Source organism: Zootoca vivipara, chromosome 2 (genome assembly GCF_965207765.1).
Source record: "Zootoca vivipara chromosome 2, rZooViv2.hap1.1, whole genome shotgun sequence".
NCBI lineage: Eukaryota > Metazoa > Chordata > Lepidosauria > Squamata > Lacertidae > Zootoca > Zootoca vivipara.
In genome coordinates, this window is record NC_142584.1 from 108900384 (window position 1) to 108919887 (window position 19504).

Genomic DNA, 19504 nt, shown 5'->3' on the forward strand with positions numbered 1-19504 from the left:
CCACTCTGGGCGGCTTCCAACAGAAATATTAAAATACACTAATTTCTTAAAGATTAAAAGCTTCCAACAGGGCTGCCTTCAGATGTCCTCTAAAAGTCTGGTAGTTATTTTTCTTTTTGACATCTGGTGGGAGGGCGTTCCAAAGGGCAGGTGCCACTATCGAGAAGGCCCTCTGCCTGGTTCCCTGTAACTTCACTTCTTGCAGGGAGGGAACCGCCGGAAGGCCCTCAGAGCTGCACCTCAGTGTCCGGACAGAGCGAGGGAGGTGGAGACGCTCCTTCAGGTGTACTGGACCGAGGCCGTTTAGGGCTTTAAAGGTCAGCACCAACACTTTGAATTGTGCTCGGAAACGTACTGGGAGCCAATGCAGGTCTTTCAGGACCGGTGTTATGTGCTCTTGGCGGGTAGATGAGGGTTTCAAGATTACCTTGGGCATATAAGTAGGTGCTTTCAGTCTTTCTGTGTCTTCATGGTTCCATCATTGCAATTATAACAGTGGGAGTTATGCTGCTGTTCCTATAATATTAATCTAACTCTACTTCCAAATCAACACCACCAGACTCAGCTCCACTTTGTGCAACTCTCCATTCCCAGATACAAATATTTCCAACTCCCTCCACCAAACACCAAACACTCTCAGTCCATCCTCATTCAGAAGCAACACTCCAGACTCACACACTCCCCCTCCCTATCTAAAACTACATTAAATATTATATTATGCTTACTATTGTGAAATATTACCATCATTACTTTAAAAACATGTCTAGACAATGTTACATACAAACAACAGAAGCTCAAATACACTGCATGCATTTAAGACTGATTTCCTGTTATTGATGTGAAAGAAATAGTCAACTCGGAGATAAAGCGGTTCTACACTTTAAAAAGTGTATAAGAAAGCATAATAAAGAAAGCAGAATCCACACTCCTTCTATTTAAACCATTTCTCATATTTGCGTTAATTCATGGCTTGTAGTGTTTCCACTCTTACAGCTCTTACCCCTCAGAGTCTTTTGATGGTTTTAAAGACTTGCACTTCTCTGAACCTCTGTCCAGTTCCCTAGGAAATGTATGGTTTCTCCACTGTATGAGTTTGTTGATGTTTTCGAAGTGGTCCACTCTGATTGAAGCTCTTTCCACACTCCATGCATTTGAAAGGTTCACCCCCATGTGAATCCGTTGATGTTTTCTAAGGTCTCCCCTCTGACTGAAGCTCTTTCCACACTCCATGCATTTAAATGGTTTCTCCCCCGTGTGAGTCCGTTGATGAATTCTAAGGTCTCCACTCTGACTGAAGCTCTTTCCACACTCAATGCATTTAAATGGTTTCTCCCCCGTGTGACTCCGTTGATGTTTTCTAAGGTCTCCCCTCTGACTGAAGCTCTTTCCACACTCCATGCATTTAAATGGTTTCTCCCCCGTGTGAGTCCGTTGATGAATTCTAAGGTCTCCACTCTGACTGAAGCTCTTTCCACACTCCATGCATTTAAATGGTTTCTCCCCCGTGTGAGTCCGATGATGTTTTCTAAGGTCTCCACTCTTAGTGAAGCTCTTTCCACACTCCATGCATTTAAATGGTGTCTCCCCTGTGTGACTCAGTTGATGACTTGTAAGGTGTCCACTCTGACTGAAGCTCTTTCCACACTCCATGCATTTAAATGGTTTCTCCCCGGTGTGAGTCCGTTGATGTTTTCTAAGGTCTCCACTCTTAGTGAAGCTCTTTCCACACTCCATGCATTTAAATGGTGTCTCCCCGTGTGACTCAGTTGATGACTTGTAAGGTGTCCACTCTGACTGAAGCTCTTTCCACACTCCATGCATTTAAATGGTGTCTCCCCTGTGTGACTCAGTTGATGACTTGTAAGGTGTCCACTCCGACTGAAGCTCTTTCCACACTCCATACTTTCAAGTGGTTTATCCTCTCTCTCTTCACACTCCATGTAATTAAATTCTTTGTTATTCCCATTGGACATGGCCCACCAGAATTTTGACAGCCTTCTCCATTTTTTTTTCTAACCGAGGGTGGCGGAGAGAAAATCCTATTTGTTTTCTAGGAAGAAAACAAAAGAATATTACACACATCAATTAGCACCTGCTCTTATTTTAACATCTTGTACATTATCTCCTGCCCTCCCTATGTTCCAAATTTTTAGGAAAGGCAAATGAAATAATGTTAAATAATGGTAATGCATCACCAGCCTTTCCTAACCCTTAATAAACACTAATGAAGCAGCATTTTCTTAGAGTACGGTTGAACTGTGGGGTTTACTTTTTATAAAAAGTGGTTTCTCACAGGAAAGGGAGCTGCTCTTTGTCCGTGAACCTGCCCAATATTCATCAGCGTCCTAAGTTCATCATGAACTTCTTCATCCTCTGCACAATAATCCTCCACCCCTGCCGAGGGTGGGGAACATTGGATTTATAGTGTTAGGGTCTATATAAAAAATAAAAATTAGATAGAAAAATTTCTTCCAGTAGTTCCTTAGAGACCAACTAAGTTTGTCAATGGTATGAGCTTCTGTGTGCATGCACACTTCTTCAGACACACTGAAACAGGTATCACCAGACCCTGATATATAATGGGAAGGGGTATTACTCAGAAGGGTGGTGGGAATGGGTGATTGGCTGATAGGTGTGGTAAACCTGTTGACGACCACAAATTGGTCTAGATACCAATCATAATCCCTGGGAAATTTCTCAAGAACCCTTAAGATACAGTTTCACCAACTCCCAAATAACAGAGCCCTGGAGCAGCCTTTCTCGACCTTGGGTCCCCACATGTTGTAAGACTACAATTCCCATCATTCCTAGCCATCAGGGCCAGTGTTCAGTGTTTATGGAAGTTGCAGTCCAAGAACATCTGGGGATCCAAGGTTGAGAAATGCTGCCCTAGAGGCACCTTCTATGCTGAGTTGAGGCATCTCTGACCCTCCAGTTGTGGTTGGACACAAAGTAAAAGTAAAGGTAAAGGACCCCTGACCATTAGGACCAGTCGCGGATGACTCTGGGGTTGCGGCGCTCATCTCGCTTTACTGGCCGAGGGAGCCGGTGTACAACTTCCGGATCATGTGGCCAGCATGACTAAGCCGCTTCTGGCGAAGCCAGTGCAGCGCATGGAAACGTCGTTTACCTTCCCACTGGAGCAGCACCTATTTATCTACTTGCACTCTGATGTGCTTTCAAATTGCTGGGTTGGCAGGAGCAGGGACCGAGCAATGAGAGATCACCCCATTGCGGGGATTCAAACCACTGACCTTCTGATCGGCAAGCCCTAGGCTCAGTGGTTTAACCCACAGCGCCACCTGAGTCCCATTTTGGACACAAAGTACCATCTGCCAAAGCAAGGATGGTCCATGGCGAGGGATGATGGGAGTCTTATCTAGCTGGACACACTTTCCCCTTCTTCCCCCTCTTCTGAAAATGCTGAATATCTGTATTTCATGTCCTCCTCCTTCCATTATATCCAAGATCTTCCTGATACAGTCCAACTGCACACATTCCCAAATCATCCAGCACCATTTACTTCCTCAGGCTGCTGCATTTTGTCTAGGACACTGGCAATGGGACAGCACCTTCCACTGGATGAGAAGATGGTTAAATCAGGGCAGGCCATATGGGACTCAGCTCTGTCCCCTCCTTGCCCCTCTCTGCATCTGCTGCCTGAGGGGGCTGCCTCAGTTTCCCTCATGGTGGTGCAGGCCCTGAGAACAGCCTTCTCTCTGTCCCCCAAAATCATGGGCGTAGGCAGGGGGGCAGGAGGGGGCAGCTGCCCCCCCCCTAGAAGCAAAAAAATTAATGTATTTTACAGACCATAACCAGCACTTTTCCCCTCCAAAAACTGAAGTGGAAAGGGCTTTGCTTTAGCAAGAGCAGCTAAGTCTCCGCTTGCTGGGGGGGGGGGGGACACACAGCAGTAACAAAAACACATCAAATAAATAAAGCAAAGTGGCTACCAGTAGTTAAGCAGTTAAGACAATGGAGCAGATATCCCCAGGCAAGATTCGATAGCTGACCATTTCACCCTATTGTTCTTAAGTGGGAGCTGTTAATGAGCATTCAGGAGCATTAAGAGTTCTATTGGCGATTTAATGAGGGTGCAGACTCAGAGGATTCAATTTGACTAAGGTGGCTCTGCAAGGCTAAAAAGAAGTGAATAAGAAAGGGGGGGGCTGTAGCTTTGACAGACACAGTGATGTTTATAAAAAGCATTGGTGTTCCAGTCTGCCCCTCCTAATGCATCTGTATACTGTAAATCAGGGGTGGCCACCTCCCTAGAGACTCTGATCTACTCAGAGTTTAAAACTGGGGGTGATCTACCCCCTTTTGGGGGGTTCAGGTCAAAGCTGTTGAGTTTTTTTAAAGGAAGGGAAGCCCTGTTTTTTGGGGTTTAGGTCAAACTTGTTGAGCTTCTTTTAGGAGGGAGGGAGGTCCATTTTTGTTTAGGGCTTCAGGTCATAGTTCAACTTTTTTTAGGGAGGAGGAAAATTTTGGGTGAGCTTTTTTTAGGGGTGCCAGTGACCTACCAGTGATCTACCACAGACATCCAGTGATCTACTGGTAGATCACAATCTACCTGTTGGACGTGCCTGCTGTAAATCAAGCCGAGAGAAAGCTGCTTACAAGGCTCCTGTACATGCAGAGTTCCAGCATCACAGCGTCACCCAGAGGCACCCACAAATATGAGTTATCCCTCTCTCTATTTCTTCCTTCCTTCCCTCCCTCTTCCATCCTTAATAAAATACGGGGGGGACAGATAAGCCCCACATAGAAAGCCCATCAACATGGGGGGATGACTCTTTCAAATACGGTATTTACCAGTATTTGGGGGGGGGGAGAGGCGCCTAGGCCTCTAGGAGTAGGGCAATTCAAGAAAGCAGAACGATGCATATGGTATGGTAATATATCAATAGAATCGTAGAATTGTAGTCGGAAGGGACCACAAGGGCCATCTAGTCCAACCCGCTGCAATGCAGGATTTTTTTCCTAAGGTGGGGCTTGAACCATGGTTGAAATATTATGCTGATATGCAGCAACGCCTCGGAGCTGTCGTGGCTGCGGCCATGCCTTGCCCCGCCCTCGCCCGCCCTTCCACCCCCTCTCGCCTGCCCGACCCTCCTGTCCTCTTGCTGCAGAGTTCCAGCATCACAGCGTCATCCAGAGACACCCACAAATATGAGTTATCTCTCTCTCTATTTCTTCCTTCCTTCCCTCCCTCTTCCATCCTTAATAAAATACGGGGGGGGCAGATAAGCCCCACATAGAAAGCCCATCAACATGGGGGGATGACTCTTTCAAATACGGTATTTACCAGTAATTGGGGGGGCACCTAGGCCTCTAGGAGTTGGATGCTATGCCTAGGAGTAGGACAATTCAAGAAAGCAGAATGATGCATATGCTATGGTAATATATCAATAGAATCATAGAATTGTAGTCGGAAGGGACCACAAGGGTCATCTAGTCCAACCCCCTGCAATGCAGGATTTTTTCCTAAGGTGGGGCTTGAACCATGGTTGAAATATTATGCTGATATGCAGCAACGCCTCGGAGCCGTCGTGGCTGTGGCCGTGTCTTGCCTTGCCCTTGCCCGCCCTGCCACCCCCTCTCGCCTGCCCGACCCTCCCGTCCTCACCAGCCAAGCAGGGTAGCCGCCAATGCTACCAGCCCCAGAAGCACAAGGTGGCCGCTGCTGCCACCGCCACGATGTCATCAGGCCCGTTGGCCCTTTAGCCCCGCCCACTTTGTGGCCCCTCCCCTTCTGTGCCTTGGCCCTGCCCCTGAACGACCATGGCTTGCCCCCCCCCCTAGTTTTGATCCTGGCTACGCCCCTGCCCAAAATACAGGAAACATGACAAAGAAGACCTTGGAGTGTAACCATGGAAAACAACAACAACAACAAGAACAGAGAAAGCAACTAACAGATTCAATAAAAAAACAACTGTAGTAATAATTACGCAGGCTGGGGGGGGAGGAACCCCACCATAGCTGCCAAGTTATCCCTTTTTTAAAGGGATTTTCCCTTATGCTGAATAGGCTTCCTCGTGAGAAAAGGGAAAACTTGGCAGCTATGAACTCCACCCATTTCCATAACAATATTTCCAATCCCTTAAATCCCACAGACATGAGAACTGATATAGTGTGAATAATGGAAACCAGGTGGAATGGAGAGAAAGAGTTGGGCACACTTATCTCTGGGTAGGAACCCTTTCGATGTTTCTCCACAGAAACAGGCATATGGGAGAGACTGCAGTTGACAAGGGGTGGAAATAATAAAGTGGGCTTCCTCCCTTTCCTCTTTCCCCCAATGGTTGGACTCGCTATAACAGCCCCCAGCGCCCCATGAAGCTGCTGATCTGGGACTTATGGCACGGCAAGGACTCTTTCTAAAAGATGGCTTCGATTCCTCCCCGAGGGATGCTTCCCTCCCTCCCAGAGTCTGTGTAATTTCTCTGCCCTCCTCCCTCCGCCCCTGAGGGTCCCCTTTGCCCAGAGGCCCTCCTGGCCGGCTCACCCTTCTTTCCAAATTGCTCCCAAGTGCTCCCACCTCTCCATCCGGAGGATACTCGCAAGAAGAGCAGGGAGGGGGGAAAGGAGGGAGGAGGGTCTCTATCCAGGCCTCTCTCGCCTCCTTTAACCCTTCCATGGACTTCCTCTCTCTGATTCTCCACACAAAAGGAAGCCAGAATCGTGCAGTCAAAACCGCAATAGGGATTCCTGCCAGGGAGAACCCGGAACTCGCAGAGAGGCGCGTAACTGGGGCCTCAGTTCAAGTCTCAGCCCTTGGTGGGCCTCCCATTTCATTCCCATAGAAGCGCCCGCGGAGGGGGGGGGCAGGGCAGCATTTCTAGACTCTCAAGCGGATGGGTCGCTGCAAAGTCCTCCCCGCCTCCCTTGCTCGCTTTTCTATTCCGCTTTCCTTTCCTGTAATATAAAGGGCTGGGTGCTGTCCACTGACACGAGGCGCCCCCGCTCGCCTGATCCACAGTAAGAAGGGGAGGGGAGCACTCCCCTACTTTGTTTCAACCCCCCACCTCGCCCAAATCCTGCCCTCCCTTCCCAGCTGCCCTGTTTGCAGATTCAGGGGGAGAAAAGGCGCATCCTTCTCTCCCCGCCCCCCAAATATATAGATATATACAGTATTGCACCTTTTTCCCTCCTCCTCTGCAGAGCAGCTCCTCTTCCGGGAATGTGGATGGAGGCCCCTCCCCCTCCAAACCTTCCTCCCTCTCTAGGAAGCGGAGCTCACTGACCCATGGGGAGGAATGAGCGACGCCTCCCTTCCAAAACACACAAATTCTCCTCCTTCCCAACCAGCTCCGTTATCCTGTTTCTTTTCTGAGAAGGTCCCAGGTTTGATCCCCGGAGACGGCAAGGAAAGAGGACACCCCCCCCAACCTCCGAAATAGTCCTCGGGGGAACGAAGATGGCACAGTTTACATTCCCCCTTTTCCTCTTATAATCCCTTGCCGGGAGGAAGGGGGATTTGTTCATTTTCACACCCCTTACACAACGTGGGGGAGGCAGGGCCGCGAGGGAGGGTTCCCCGTTACAACAGCCCTGCAAAGTAGACCGGATTTGTGGGGGTGGGAACAGTAATTTCCCAGGCGAACACAGGCAGGTCTGGCTCCCCTCGGGACGGATTCCCCGGCAGGAATCCGTGGGGCGCTCCGGGCTTCCAGCCTTTCGTTTCTTTCGGTAGAAGGGTTGAAGGACGCGAGAGAGGCCTGGATAGAGACCCCCCCTCCCTCTCTCCCTTCCCTGCTCCTCTTGGGAGGTCCCTGCGCGGATGGAGGAGGAAGTTGGGAGGCTGAGGGAGGAATGGAAGCAACGTGGGGGGGGGGGGAAGCCCAGCAGGACACACACACACACACAGAGAGAGAGAGACGTGGCCTTTTGGAGTCCTCCCCATACTGGGCGCTGGCGGGGGAATAGCGAGGAATCTGCTACTCCTCCAAGTTCTTCGACAGAGGGATCCCTGAAAAGGGGGGTCCACTTCCCCCACCCCCTACACGGTTCAGGTCAGCTGTTGCCTCAGGGACGCAGGGCGCTGCATTGTACCAAATCAAACTATTGAACCACCTGGGAGGAGAGGCTGCCCTTTTTCAGGCTTCTGGTTTTAGCTCTTATTTCCACTGCACATGGTTGATCGTAGGTGATGATGATGTACAGCAACTGAAAAATAGGGGTGGAGGATGCTATAGAAATGCCGTCAGGCTTTATATATAGGTAAAAGCTCAAGGACCCCTGTACAGTTAAGTCCAGCCGAATTCGACTATGGCGTGTGGTGCTCATCTCCGCTTTGAGGCCGAGGGAGCCAGATAGCTTTCCAGCTCATGTGGACAAGTTCTCATGAGCTGATACAAATTCCAGAAGAACTACACAAAATCTACAAGGAGACTCACAGAAGTGTGGAACGAGCTTCAGTCAGAGTTCACACTTTACTGTACATCAACAGACTAGTGTGAGACTGGTGGTGGTGCTTTGGAAGCAGAGTTGGTCAGATTATGTCTGGATACTGTCAGCAACTCCCGGCTGTTGCGCAGGAAAGTATAAAGACAAGGGAAGATTTCCTATTGTGCTTTTTTAATTCAGTATTTATAGAGAGGGGCTATAGAACCCAGCCTCTTGGAGAATGGCATTGTCTCCACCCCCATCTCTCTCACTTCATTTGCCACTTCTACAGATGCTGCTACGTGCCCTCTGTCTCTGAGCTCTTTGCTCTTCTACTTTCAAGGCTCACCGGGTTCTGGGAGATGGTGTATCAGGGACGCTTTCTAGTGACGACGTGTCAGCCAGCTGTTGTTCTGGCTCTCCCATGATTTCCCATCTTTTCCCCTCACCTGCCTCTGAGCTGAGACCTCCCTCAAACCCCTGTTGTAAATCTATACTGTATTTCTCTTCCTCCTCCCTGGAAGGGTCAGGCTGGGGAGGCAGTCTCCACCTTTGCTCCTCTGCCCTGACAGATTAGTATTATAGGAGCAGCACCATAACCACTCCCATTGTTGTAAAGAAACAATGAAGAAAGAAAAGACTATCTTCTTACATGCACGATAATAATAATAATAATAATAATAATAATAATAATAATAATAATAATAATACGATGTAGGGATAGTCTTCAAACAATGACTAAACCTGCCTCCTTGGTATTGACATGGTCTGGCGCTAGCGTAACTCCTCCTCCTACCGTGTTTCTCCTAAAATAAGACATGCCTATAAAATAAGCCATGGCACGATTTCCATGCGTTGAAAAAATATAAGACATACCCCGAAAATAAGCCGTAGTGCTACCGTATGTGAGCTCTACTTGGTGAAGAGGACAAAAGTGGCATTTGCGGTGGAGAGGAGAGGAAGGCACGAAGAAGAAAAGAGGAGCGATTAAAGACGCCTCATGAATGACCTCCGTGCGCGTCTCTTTCTCTCCCCCTGTGCGCGTCTCTTTCTCTCCCCCCCCTCTCTCTCACTCACACACACACAGCCCACCTCTCGCTTCCCCCCACCTTTTCCCCCTTCCATTCTACCGGTATGTGCCCAGCCATGAGTTGCTTGTTGATTTCCTCTTGATGGCCGAGACAGAGAGCGAGGCAGGCAAACTGCAGCTACGGTAGGAAAGTAGCGAGCTCTCGCAGACACGCGGGTGGTTTTTTAAAAACTGACATCCCCTCCCGTCTCGTTTTGCCGAGAGACCCAGACAACTTGCATTCCTAGGCTTCAAAGGTTATGCATATGAAAGAGGAGATTAAGGAGATAGATAAAGACAACTTCCTATTATCACCTTGCCTTTGTCCTGAAAGGTAGAAACCTTATGGTAGCCATGAGATCTGGGCATCAAAGGAAAGTACTTAACAGCTATTTGGTAAAGCCAATTGTGATCTCAGGCAGCATCTGGCTAATCAGTCCTGAGAGAGAGAAACGTGATTTCTGTTGTACAGCATGTGTAAAATTCATATAAAAAATCAGTTCCCTGTTATGATCCAGCCCCCGAATAAGACATCCCTTGAAAATAAGCCATGGTGGTTTTTTTTGAGGAAAAAAATAAATATAAGACGTGTCTTATTTTAGGAGAAACATGGTAGTATGAAGCCTATGTTAAAAGGGGCACGACTGCCCTTACTTAAAACGGCTGCCGGAGCCTCGCATGTGACACAACGCCCGCTAAATTAAAAAGCAAAAATCCCTCGACGTGCCCTTAAGTGCGTGTTGGGGGAAATGATGAATGACTGTCTAATGCTGCCAGGCGTTTATTAAACAGAAGGTGCGTTCTGAAGCGCCCGAGCTGTTCGGTTCCATAAAAAACCTGCGGTGGCTCAGTTTGTTAAATGGAGCCTCAGAGTCCCACTTCAGACTTCCCTCACCTTCAGAGTCCCCCTGCTTTTCGTGTGTCATGTTTACATAGGCCCATCCCTGTGTCTCCCCCCACCCTGTTATGACCCATTACCTATCCCTGCCCCCTATTTGCCCCCCCCATCACCCCCAGGCAGGCCCCTACCTCCACTCGGCCTAGTCTGGAAAGCTGCAGCCTATTCAGTCTGCTGGGCAACGTTGGGCCTTGTTGCTGCAAATTTACTGGGGGAGTCGCTGGAGGAGGAAATTTGCGCATTACTTGCATTGTGGGATCCTGGTGCGAGTTCTGCGTTGGTCTGCACCCCATAGTGGAGAGTTGAAATGAAGGCAGTAGTGGGGTTACTCCAGAGGGGTGTGTGTGTCAAGCTGTGCGACTTTCATGCCCCGAGGGAGAGTCTTTTCCATGCCACTGCTGGGGATGGAACCTGAGACCTTTTCAGGAAAGAAATGGAATTATCTAGCTTGCTTGGAGGGAAGGGAAATTATGTTTTCTGGGAGGGGGGGTTGGAGGAAGAATCCCTTTTTGCCACTCATTCCTCCCCCTGGGTCAATGAGCTCCGCTTCCTAGAGAGGAAATAAGTTGTGGGTTTTTTTTAAGGGAGAGGCAGGGTTAGATGGGAAGGGTCTCCATCCTCATTTTCGGAAGAGAGAAGGCCTGGAGAGGAGGAGGAAGAGGGGCCACTTAATTAGGAGGTTTGGGGGAGAGAAGAGTGTGCTTCTCCTCCACTCCCATCTACAAACAGGGCAGGGGGGGGGACTGGGGAGTGAAAGGAAGGTAGAGAAGGGCTCCCCTCCATAGCTGCCAAGTTCTCCCATTTTTAAAGGGAAATTCCATTATGGCGAATAGGATTCCTCGCAAGAAAAGGGAAAACTTGACAGCTATGCTCCCCTCCCCGTACCTTCTTCTGATCAGAAGAGTGGGAGAAGGGCTGATGGGGGGAGGAACTCCTCCCAATGTTTGCATTGCAAGATCCATTTTGCAGGGCAGAGATGAAGCCAGCCTTCAATTTGAACTGTATTGATCCCCTCCCCTGGTGGTGATTTTCTTGAGTCAAAATTTGAGTATCCCCTAAACGTGTTTTTTTTAAAGAAAAAAAGCACTGAGTTATACCATAATATTACATACCAATGAAAAGATTAATGAAGAATGTAATGCAAGAACTTTTATGAAGGCTTATTTATTAAAACAGTAGTCATAAAGAAGAAATGTGAAACAAACAGGAAAAAGTTACAGGTTGGTCGGAGTCGAAACAAAATAAAAAATTCCTTCAGTAGCACCTTAAAGACCAACTAAGTTTTTATTTTGGTATGAGCTTTCGTGTGCATGCACACTTCATCAGATACCTCAGAAACAGGAAAAAAATAGATATGCAGGTAGAATTGTCGTGCTGGCACTTTGTGATAAACAAGTGGGTTTTGCATTGCAGTTTGGGTACTCAGTCTCTAAAAGGTTCGCCATCACTGCCCTAGGAGCATGTCCAGTTTCAAACGTGGAGGGAGGCTTCCCACCCTGAATCCCCAGAGGCGGCCCCTGCCTTGGGGCAGCTGGTGGATATGGAGGAAATTGACCCTTAGCACTCTGGGTTTGGGACCTGCCTGAACCTCCTTCCACATTATACTCATCCATATTGTTTCTCCCCTGTGTCATTTTGGGGATAGCATTCTACACACACTTGTGTCACCATGCCCCCGGGGACCGACACATTTCTTTGAGATGCTCTCGTACGGACCCTTCTTCCCTGTGACTCCTTCCTTCCTCATGCAAGACATGCAGCTAGGAACAGAGCCTTTCCTCGTTATGCCACTAAATACCCATTTTATTTTTCCTATCACCAAATATATCTATGCACACTATATCTATGAATCAAAATAATAGATGAGGGTTTCAAGATTACCTTGGGCATATAAGTAGGTGCTTTCAGTCTTTCTGTGTCTTCATGGTTCCATTATTGCAATTATAACAGTGGGAGTTATGCTGCTGTTCCTATACTATTAATCTAACTCTGCTTCCAAAGCAACACCAGCAATCTCAGCTCCACTTTGTGCAACTCTCCATTCCCAAGTACAAACATTTCCAACTCCCTCCACTAAACACCAAAACCATCTCATCCTCATTCAGAAGCAAGACTGCAGACCCACACACTCCCACTCCCTATCTAAAACTACATTAAATATTATATTATGCTTACTATTGTGAAATGTTACCATCATTACGTTAAAAACATGTCTAGACAATGTTACATGCAAAAAACAGAAGCTCAAATACACTGCATGCATGTAAGACTGATGGCAACTCAGAGAGAAAGAGGTTCTACACTCTAAAAAGTGTTCCATAATAACCAAAGCAGAATCCACACTCCTTCTATTTAAACCATTTCTTATCTTTGAGTTAATTCATGGCTTGTAGTTTCCACTCTTACAGCTCTTACCCCTCAGTCTTTTGACGGTTTGTAAGACTTCCACTTCAACTGAACTTCTGTCCACTTCCCTAGCACTTATACCGTGTATGAGTTTGTTGATGTTTTCTAAGATTACCACTCTCACTGAAGCTCTTTCCACACTCCATGCATTTAAATGGTTTGTCCCCCGTGTGACTCCGTTGATGTTTTCTAAGGGCTCCACTCTGATTGAAGCTTTTTCCACACTCCATGCATTTAAATGGTTTGTCCCCCGTGTGAGTCCGTTGATGAATTCTAAGGTGTCCACTCTGACTGAAGCTCTTTCCACACTCCATGCATTTAAATGGTTTCTCCCCCGTGTGACTCCGTTGATGAATTCTAAGGTGTCCACTCTGACTGAAGCTCTTTCCACACTCCATACATTTAAATGGTTTCTCCCCCGTGTGAGTCCGTTGATGAATTCTAAGTTCTCCACACTGACTGAAGCTCTTTCCACATTCCATGCATTTAAATGGTTTCTCCCCCGTGTGAGTCCATTGATGAATTCTAAGGTCTCCATTCTGACTGAAACTCTTTCCACACTCCATGCATTTAAATGGTTTGTCCCCCGTGTGAGTCCGTTGATGAATTCTAAGGTGTCCACTCTGACTGAAGCTCTTTCCACACTCCATGCATTGAAATGGTTTCTCTCCCGTGTGAGTCCGTTGATGTTTTCTAAGGGGTCCACTCAGACTGAAGCTCTTTCCACACTCCATGCATTTAAATGGTTTCTCCCCCGTGTGAGTCCGTTGATGAATTCTAAGGTTTCCACTCAGACTGAAGCTCTTTCCACACTCCATGCATTGAAATGGTTTCTCTCCCGTGTGAGTCCGTTGATGTTTTCTAAGGGGTCCACTCAGACTGAAGCTCTTTCCACACTCCATGCATTTAAATGGTTTCTCCCCCGTGTGACTCCGTTGATGAATTCTAAGGTCTCCACTCTGACTGAAGCTCTTTCCACACTCTATACATTGAAAGGGTTTCTCCCCCGTGTGACTCCGTTGATGTTTTCTAAGTGTTCCACTCTGATTGAAGCTCTTTCCACACTCCATGCATTTAAATGGTTTCTCCCCCGTGTGAGTCCGTTGATGAATTCTAAGTTTTCCACTGTCAGTGAAGCTCTTTCCCCACTCCATACTTTCAAGTGGTTTATCCTCTTCTCTTCACACTCCATGTAATTAAATTCTTTGTTATTCCCATTGGACATGGCCCACCAGAATTTTGACAGCCTTCTCCATTTTTTTTTCTAACCGAGGGTGGCGGAGAGAAAATCCTATTTGTTTTCTAGGAAGAAAACAAAAGAATATTACACACATCAATTAGCACCTGCTCTTATTTTAACATCTTGTACATTATCTCCTGCCCTCCCTATGTTCCAAATTTTTAGGAAAGGCAAATGAAATAATGTTAAATAATGGTAATGCATCATCAGCCTTTCCTAACCCTTAATAAACGCTAATGAAGCAGCATTTTCTTAGAATACGGTTGAACTGTGGGGTTTACTTTTTATAAAAAGTGGTTTCTCACAGGAAAGGGAGCTGCTCTTTGTCCGTGAACCTGCCCAATATTCATCAGCGTCCTAAGTTCATCATGAACTTCTTCATCCTCTGCACAATAATCCTCCACCCCTGCCGAGTGTGGGAACATTGGATTTATAGTGTTAGGGTCTATATAAAAAATAAAAATTAGATAGAAAAATTTCTTCCAGTAGTTCCTTAGAGACCAACTAAGTTTGTCAATGGTACGAGCTTCTGTGTGCATGCACACTTCTTCAGACACACTGAAACAGAAGTCACCAGACCCTTACCTGTTTCTCATATTTTAAGACATACCCATAAAATAAGCCATAGCAGGATTTTTAAGCATTCAAGGAATAGAAGCCATACCCCGAAAATAAGACATAGTGATAGGCGCAGCAGCAATGCCGGCCGCGGCAGGAGGAGGAGGAAAAAAATAAGACATCCCTTGAAAATAAGCCATAGTGTGTTTTTTTTGAGGAAAAAATAAATATAAGACATGTCTTATAATATGAGAAACACGGTATATATAATGGGAGGGTGGGAAGGGGTATTACTCAGAAGGGTGGTGGGAATGGGTGATTGGCTGATAGGCGTGGTAAACCTGTTGACGACCACAGATTGGTCTAGATACCAAACACAATCCCTGGGAAATTTCTCAAGAACCCTTAAGATACAGTTTCACCAACTCCCAAATAACATCCCTGGAGCAGCCTTCCTTGACCTTGGGTCCCCACATGTTGTAAGACTACAATTCCCATCATTCCTAGCCATCAGGACCAGTGGTCAGTGTTAATAGAAGTTGCATTCCAAGAACATCTGGGGATCCAAAGTTGATAAATGCTGCCCTAGAGGCACCTTCTATGCTGAGGTGAGGCAAGTCTGACCCTCCAGTTGTGGTTGGACACAAAGTAAAGGTAAAGGTACCCCTGACCATTAGGTCCAGTCGCAGACGACTCTGGGGTTGTGGCGCTCATCTCGCTTTACTGGCCAAGGGAGCCAGCATACAGCTTCCGGGTCATGTGGCCAGCATGACTCTGGCACACCAGAACAGCACACAGAAACACCGTTTATCTTCCCGCCAGAGTGGTACCTATTTATCTACTTAGAATCATAGAGTTGGAAGAGACCACAAGGGCCATCCAGTCCAACCGCCTGCCAAGCAGGAAACACCATCAAAGCATTCCTGACAGATGGCTGTCAAGCCTCTTGCACTTCGTGCTTTCGAACTGCTCGGTTGGCAGGTTGCACACAAAGTACAATCTGCCAAAGCAAGGGTGGCCCATGGCCAGGGATGATGGGGCTCTTATCTAGTTGGACACACTTTCCCCTTCTTCCCCCTCTTCTGAAAATGCTGGATATCTATATTTCATGTCCTGCTTCTTCCATGATCTCCAAGATCTTCCTGATACAGTCCAACTGCACACATTCCCAAATCATCCAGCACCATTTACTTCCCGAGGCTGCTGTATTGTGTCTAGGACACTGGCAATTGAACAGCACCTTCCACTGGATGAGAAGATAGAGGGTTAAATCAGGGCAGGCCAAATGGCACTCAGCTCAGTCCCCTCCTTGCCCCTCTCTGCATCTGCTGCCTGAGGGGGCTGCCTCAGTCTCCCTCACAGTGGAGCAGGCCCTGAGAACACCCTTCTCTTGCCCCCCCCCAAAATACAGAAAACATATCAAAGACGTCACTGGAGTGCAACCATGGAAAACAACAACAACAACAGAGAAAGCAACTAACAGATTCAATTAAAAAAACAACTGTAATAATAATTACACAGGCTGGGGGGGAGAGAGAGGAACCCCACCCGTTTCCATAACAATCTTCCAAATCCCTTAAATCCCACAGACATGAGAACTGATATAGTGTGAATAATGGAAACCAGGTGGAATGGAGAGGAGTGAGGAACAATTATCTCTGGGTAGGGACCCTTTCGATGTTTCTCCACAGAAACACAGCCATATGAGAGAGACTGTAGTTGACAAGACAGAAGCCTCAAAGGGTGGAAATATTACAGTGGGCTTCCTCCCTTTCCTCTTTCCCCCAATGGTTGGACTCGCTATAACAGCCCCCAGCGCCCCATGAAGCTGCTGATCTGGGACTGATGGCAGGGCAAGGACTGAGCTTCAAGGGAGGAGAGGGTGGGTGGATCAGGCCTCCTGCGCAGGGATCTCTCATTGGTTGACTTGAAGTCATGGCAAATTCCTAGGCAGAAGGGAGAAATCAAGGCAGGCAGCCCCCCAAGTATCTCTCTCTTTCTCCAAGATGGCTTCGATTCCTCCCCCAGGGATTCTTCCCTCCCTCCCTCAGCCCCCTAACTTTCTCTGCCCTCCTCCCTCCGCCCCTGAGAGTCCCCTTTGCCCAGAGGCCCCCCTGGCAGGCTCACCCTTCTTGCCATATTCCTCCCAAGCGCTCCCACCTCTCCATCCAGAGGGGCCTCGCCAGATGAGCAAGGAGTGGGGAGAGGAGGGAGACGGGGGGGGGTCTCTATCCAGGCCTCTCTCGCCTCCTTTAACCCTTCCATGGACTTCCTCTCTCTGATTCTCCACACAAAGGATCGTGGAGTCAAAAGCGCCCCAGGGAGAACTCGGAAAGAGGCGCGTAACTGGGGCCTCGGTTCAAGTCTCAGCCCTTGGTGGGCCTCCCATTTCATTCCCACAGAAGCGCCGGGGGGGGGGGGGCGCTGCAAAGTCCTTCCCGCCTTCCTTGCTCGCTATTCTATTCCGATTTCCTTTCCTGTAATATAAAGGGATGGGTGCTCTCAACTGACGCGAGGCGCGTCCCTCGCCTGATCCACAGAAAGAAGGGGGAGGAGGAGCACTCCCATATATTCCTTCCACACACGCCCACCTCGCCCCAAATCCTGCCTTCCCGTCCCAGCTGCAGATTCAGGGGGAGAAAAAGGGCACCTTTCTCTCCCCCCACCCCCGGCAAACAATATATAGATATATTTTGGACCTCTTTTTCTTCCTCCTCTTCCGAGAATGTGAATGGCGGCCTCTTCCCTCCAACCTTGGCTCTCCCCTCCCCCCTCCAAACCTCCTTGCCTCTCTAGGAAGCAGAGCTCACTGACCCATGGGGAGGAATGAGTGACGCCTCCCTCCCAGAACACACAAATTCTCCTCCTTCCAATCCAGCTCCGTCATCCTGTTTCTTTCCTGAGAAGGTCCCAGGTTCGATCCCCGGGGACGGCAGAGGACCCCCCAAAAAAAACTCCGAAAAAGTTCTATGGGGCACGAAGGTGGCGCAGTTTATATTCCCCCTTTACCTCTTTTAATCCCTTGCCGGGAGAGGGGGGTGCGTTCATTATCACACCCCTTACACAACGTGGGGGAGGTAGGGCTGTGGCATAGGGTGTCCCCGTTACAACAGCCCTTCAAAGTTGACCGGATTTGTGGGGCTTGGAACAGTAATTTAGGACAACCCTAATGGGTAGTCCAGTGTCGTCATTAAAGGTAAAGGGACCCCTGACCATTAGGTCTAGTCGCAAACAACTCTGGGGTTGCGGCGCTTATCTCGCTTTACTGGCCGAGGGAGCCGGCGTACAGCTTCTGGGTCATGTGGCCAGCATGAATAGGCCGCTTCTGGCAAACCAGAGCAGCGCACAGAAATGCTGTTTACCTTCCTGCTGGAGCGATACCTATTTATCTACTTGCACTTTGGTGTGCTTTCGAACTGCTAGGTTGGCAGGAGTTGGGACCAAACAACGGGAGCTTTTTAAAAATAGGGACTGGTGTTTGAATTTGGGCTTTGCTAATGAGGGGGGAGGGGTGCAGCTCAGTGGCAGAGCAGTTGTACCCCTTATTCGGCTCCCCGCTATGCGGGCGACACCCCCTCCTGACTCGCACCAGGATCCTGCAATGCAGGTCAGGTAGAAGCACCAGTTCTGCTTCCATTTCCCAGGTGAACACAGGAAGGTATGGCTACCCTCACGACGAATCCGTGGGGCGCTCCGGGTTTCCGGCAAGTGCACCTTTCGTATCTTTCGGTGGGGAGAGAAAGAGAGGGAGTCCATGGAAGGGTTAAAGGACGTGAGAGAGGCCTGGATAGAGACCCCCCTCCCCTCCCTGCTGATCTTGGGAGGCCCCTGCGCACTCGGGTGGATGGAGGTGGAAGTTGGGGGGCTGAAGGAGGAATGGAAGCAATGTGGGGGGAGGGAAGCCCAGCAGGACATTGACAGCGGGGGACCGAGAGAGAAGTGGCCTTTTGGAGAGTCCTCTCTATCCTGTGCACTGGCTGGGGAATGTGCGGAGGGGCTGCTCTGGCTTCTCCCTCCTGGTGAGGAATCTGCTACCTGAAAAGGGGGGTTCACTTCCACCCCCCCTACCTACAAGGTTCAGGTCAGCTGTTGCCTTGGAGATGCGGGGCGCTGCATTATACCAAATCAAACCATGGGAGGAGAGGCTCCCCTCTCTCAGGCTTCCGGTTTTAGCACTTATTTCCACTGCATGGTTGATCGGAAGGGGATGATGATGTACAGGAGGCATCCCCAAACTACGGCCCGGGGGCCAGTTTTAGCTCTTATTTCCACTGCTGTGGGCACCGGCCCAAAGCTGGGTATGTTTGGGGATCCCTGGTGTACAGCAATCCAGAAATAGGGGTGGAGGATGCTATAGAAATGCATTCAGGGTTTATATATAGGTAAAAGGTGAAGGACCTCTGGATGGTTAAGTCCAGCCAAATTTAACTATGGCGTGTGGTGCTCATCTCCGCTTTGAGGCCAAGCGGAGGGAGCCAGATAGCCAGATAAAGAAACAATGAAGACACAAAAGACTGTATCTTCTTACATGCACAATGTACCCAGCAGCTAAAGCGACAGCAGGCCCAACGCCTCGAAGGGGCTGAAGCCCTTGAGGGGCAAAGGCCCCTTGAAAGCGAAGCGGGGAGGGAAAGGAAAGGAGGGGAAATTTAACAAAAACTAAAGGATTAAAAGGTTAAATCGCGAAAGATAAGTAAAATGAAACAGATCACCGTTAATGTCATAGAAAGATCGCTCTCTCTTTCGGCTCACAGCGGACACGATGCTGGTGTTCTGATGCACTGGCCCAAAAGAGGAAGCTCAGGGACACGTGCATGGGCTTAAATAGAGGTCCCTCGATAGCATTTAGCTGGCATGCCATTGATCAAATTGCACCCAGCATTGAGGGACCTCCAATAGGGAGTGGTGGCCATCCAAACGTTCCCACCCACAACACAGGGTCTGG

General features: G+C 48.5%; 1 protein-coding gene across 1 annotated transcript in view; it reads right to left on the reverse strand.

Annotated features, from left to right (window-relative positions):
- LOC132591585 (uncharacterized) overlaps positions 1 to 17370 on the reverse strand; it is a 33760-nt gene extending 16390 nt beyond the window's left edge. The window contains 4 exon segments of the mRNA XM_088662755.1: positions 1209 to 1707; positions 10493 to 10497; positions 12886 to 14063; positions 17259 to 17370. Of these exon segments, the coding sequence (XP_088518881.1) occupies positions 1209 to 1707; positions 10493 to 10497; positions 12886 to 13915 (1534 nt within the window). The 5' untranslated portion in view covers positions 13916 to 14063; positions 17259 to 17370.
- Positions 17371 to 19504: the final 2134 nt, after the last annotated feature.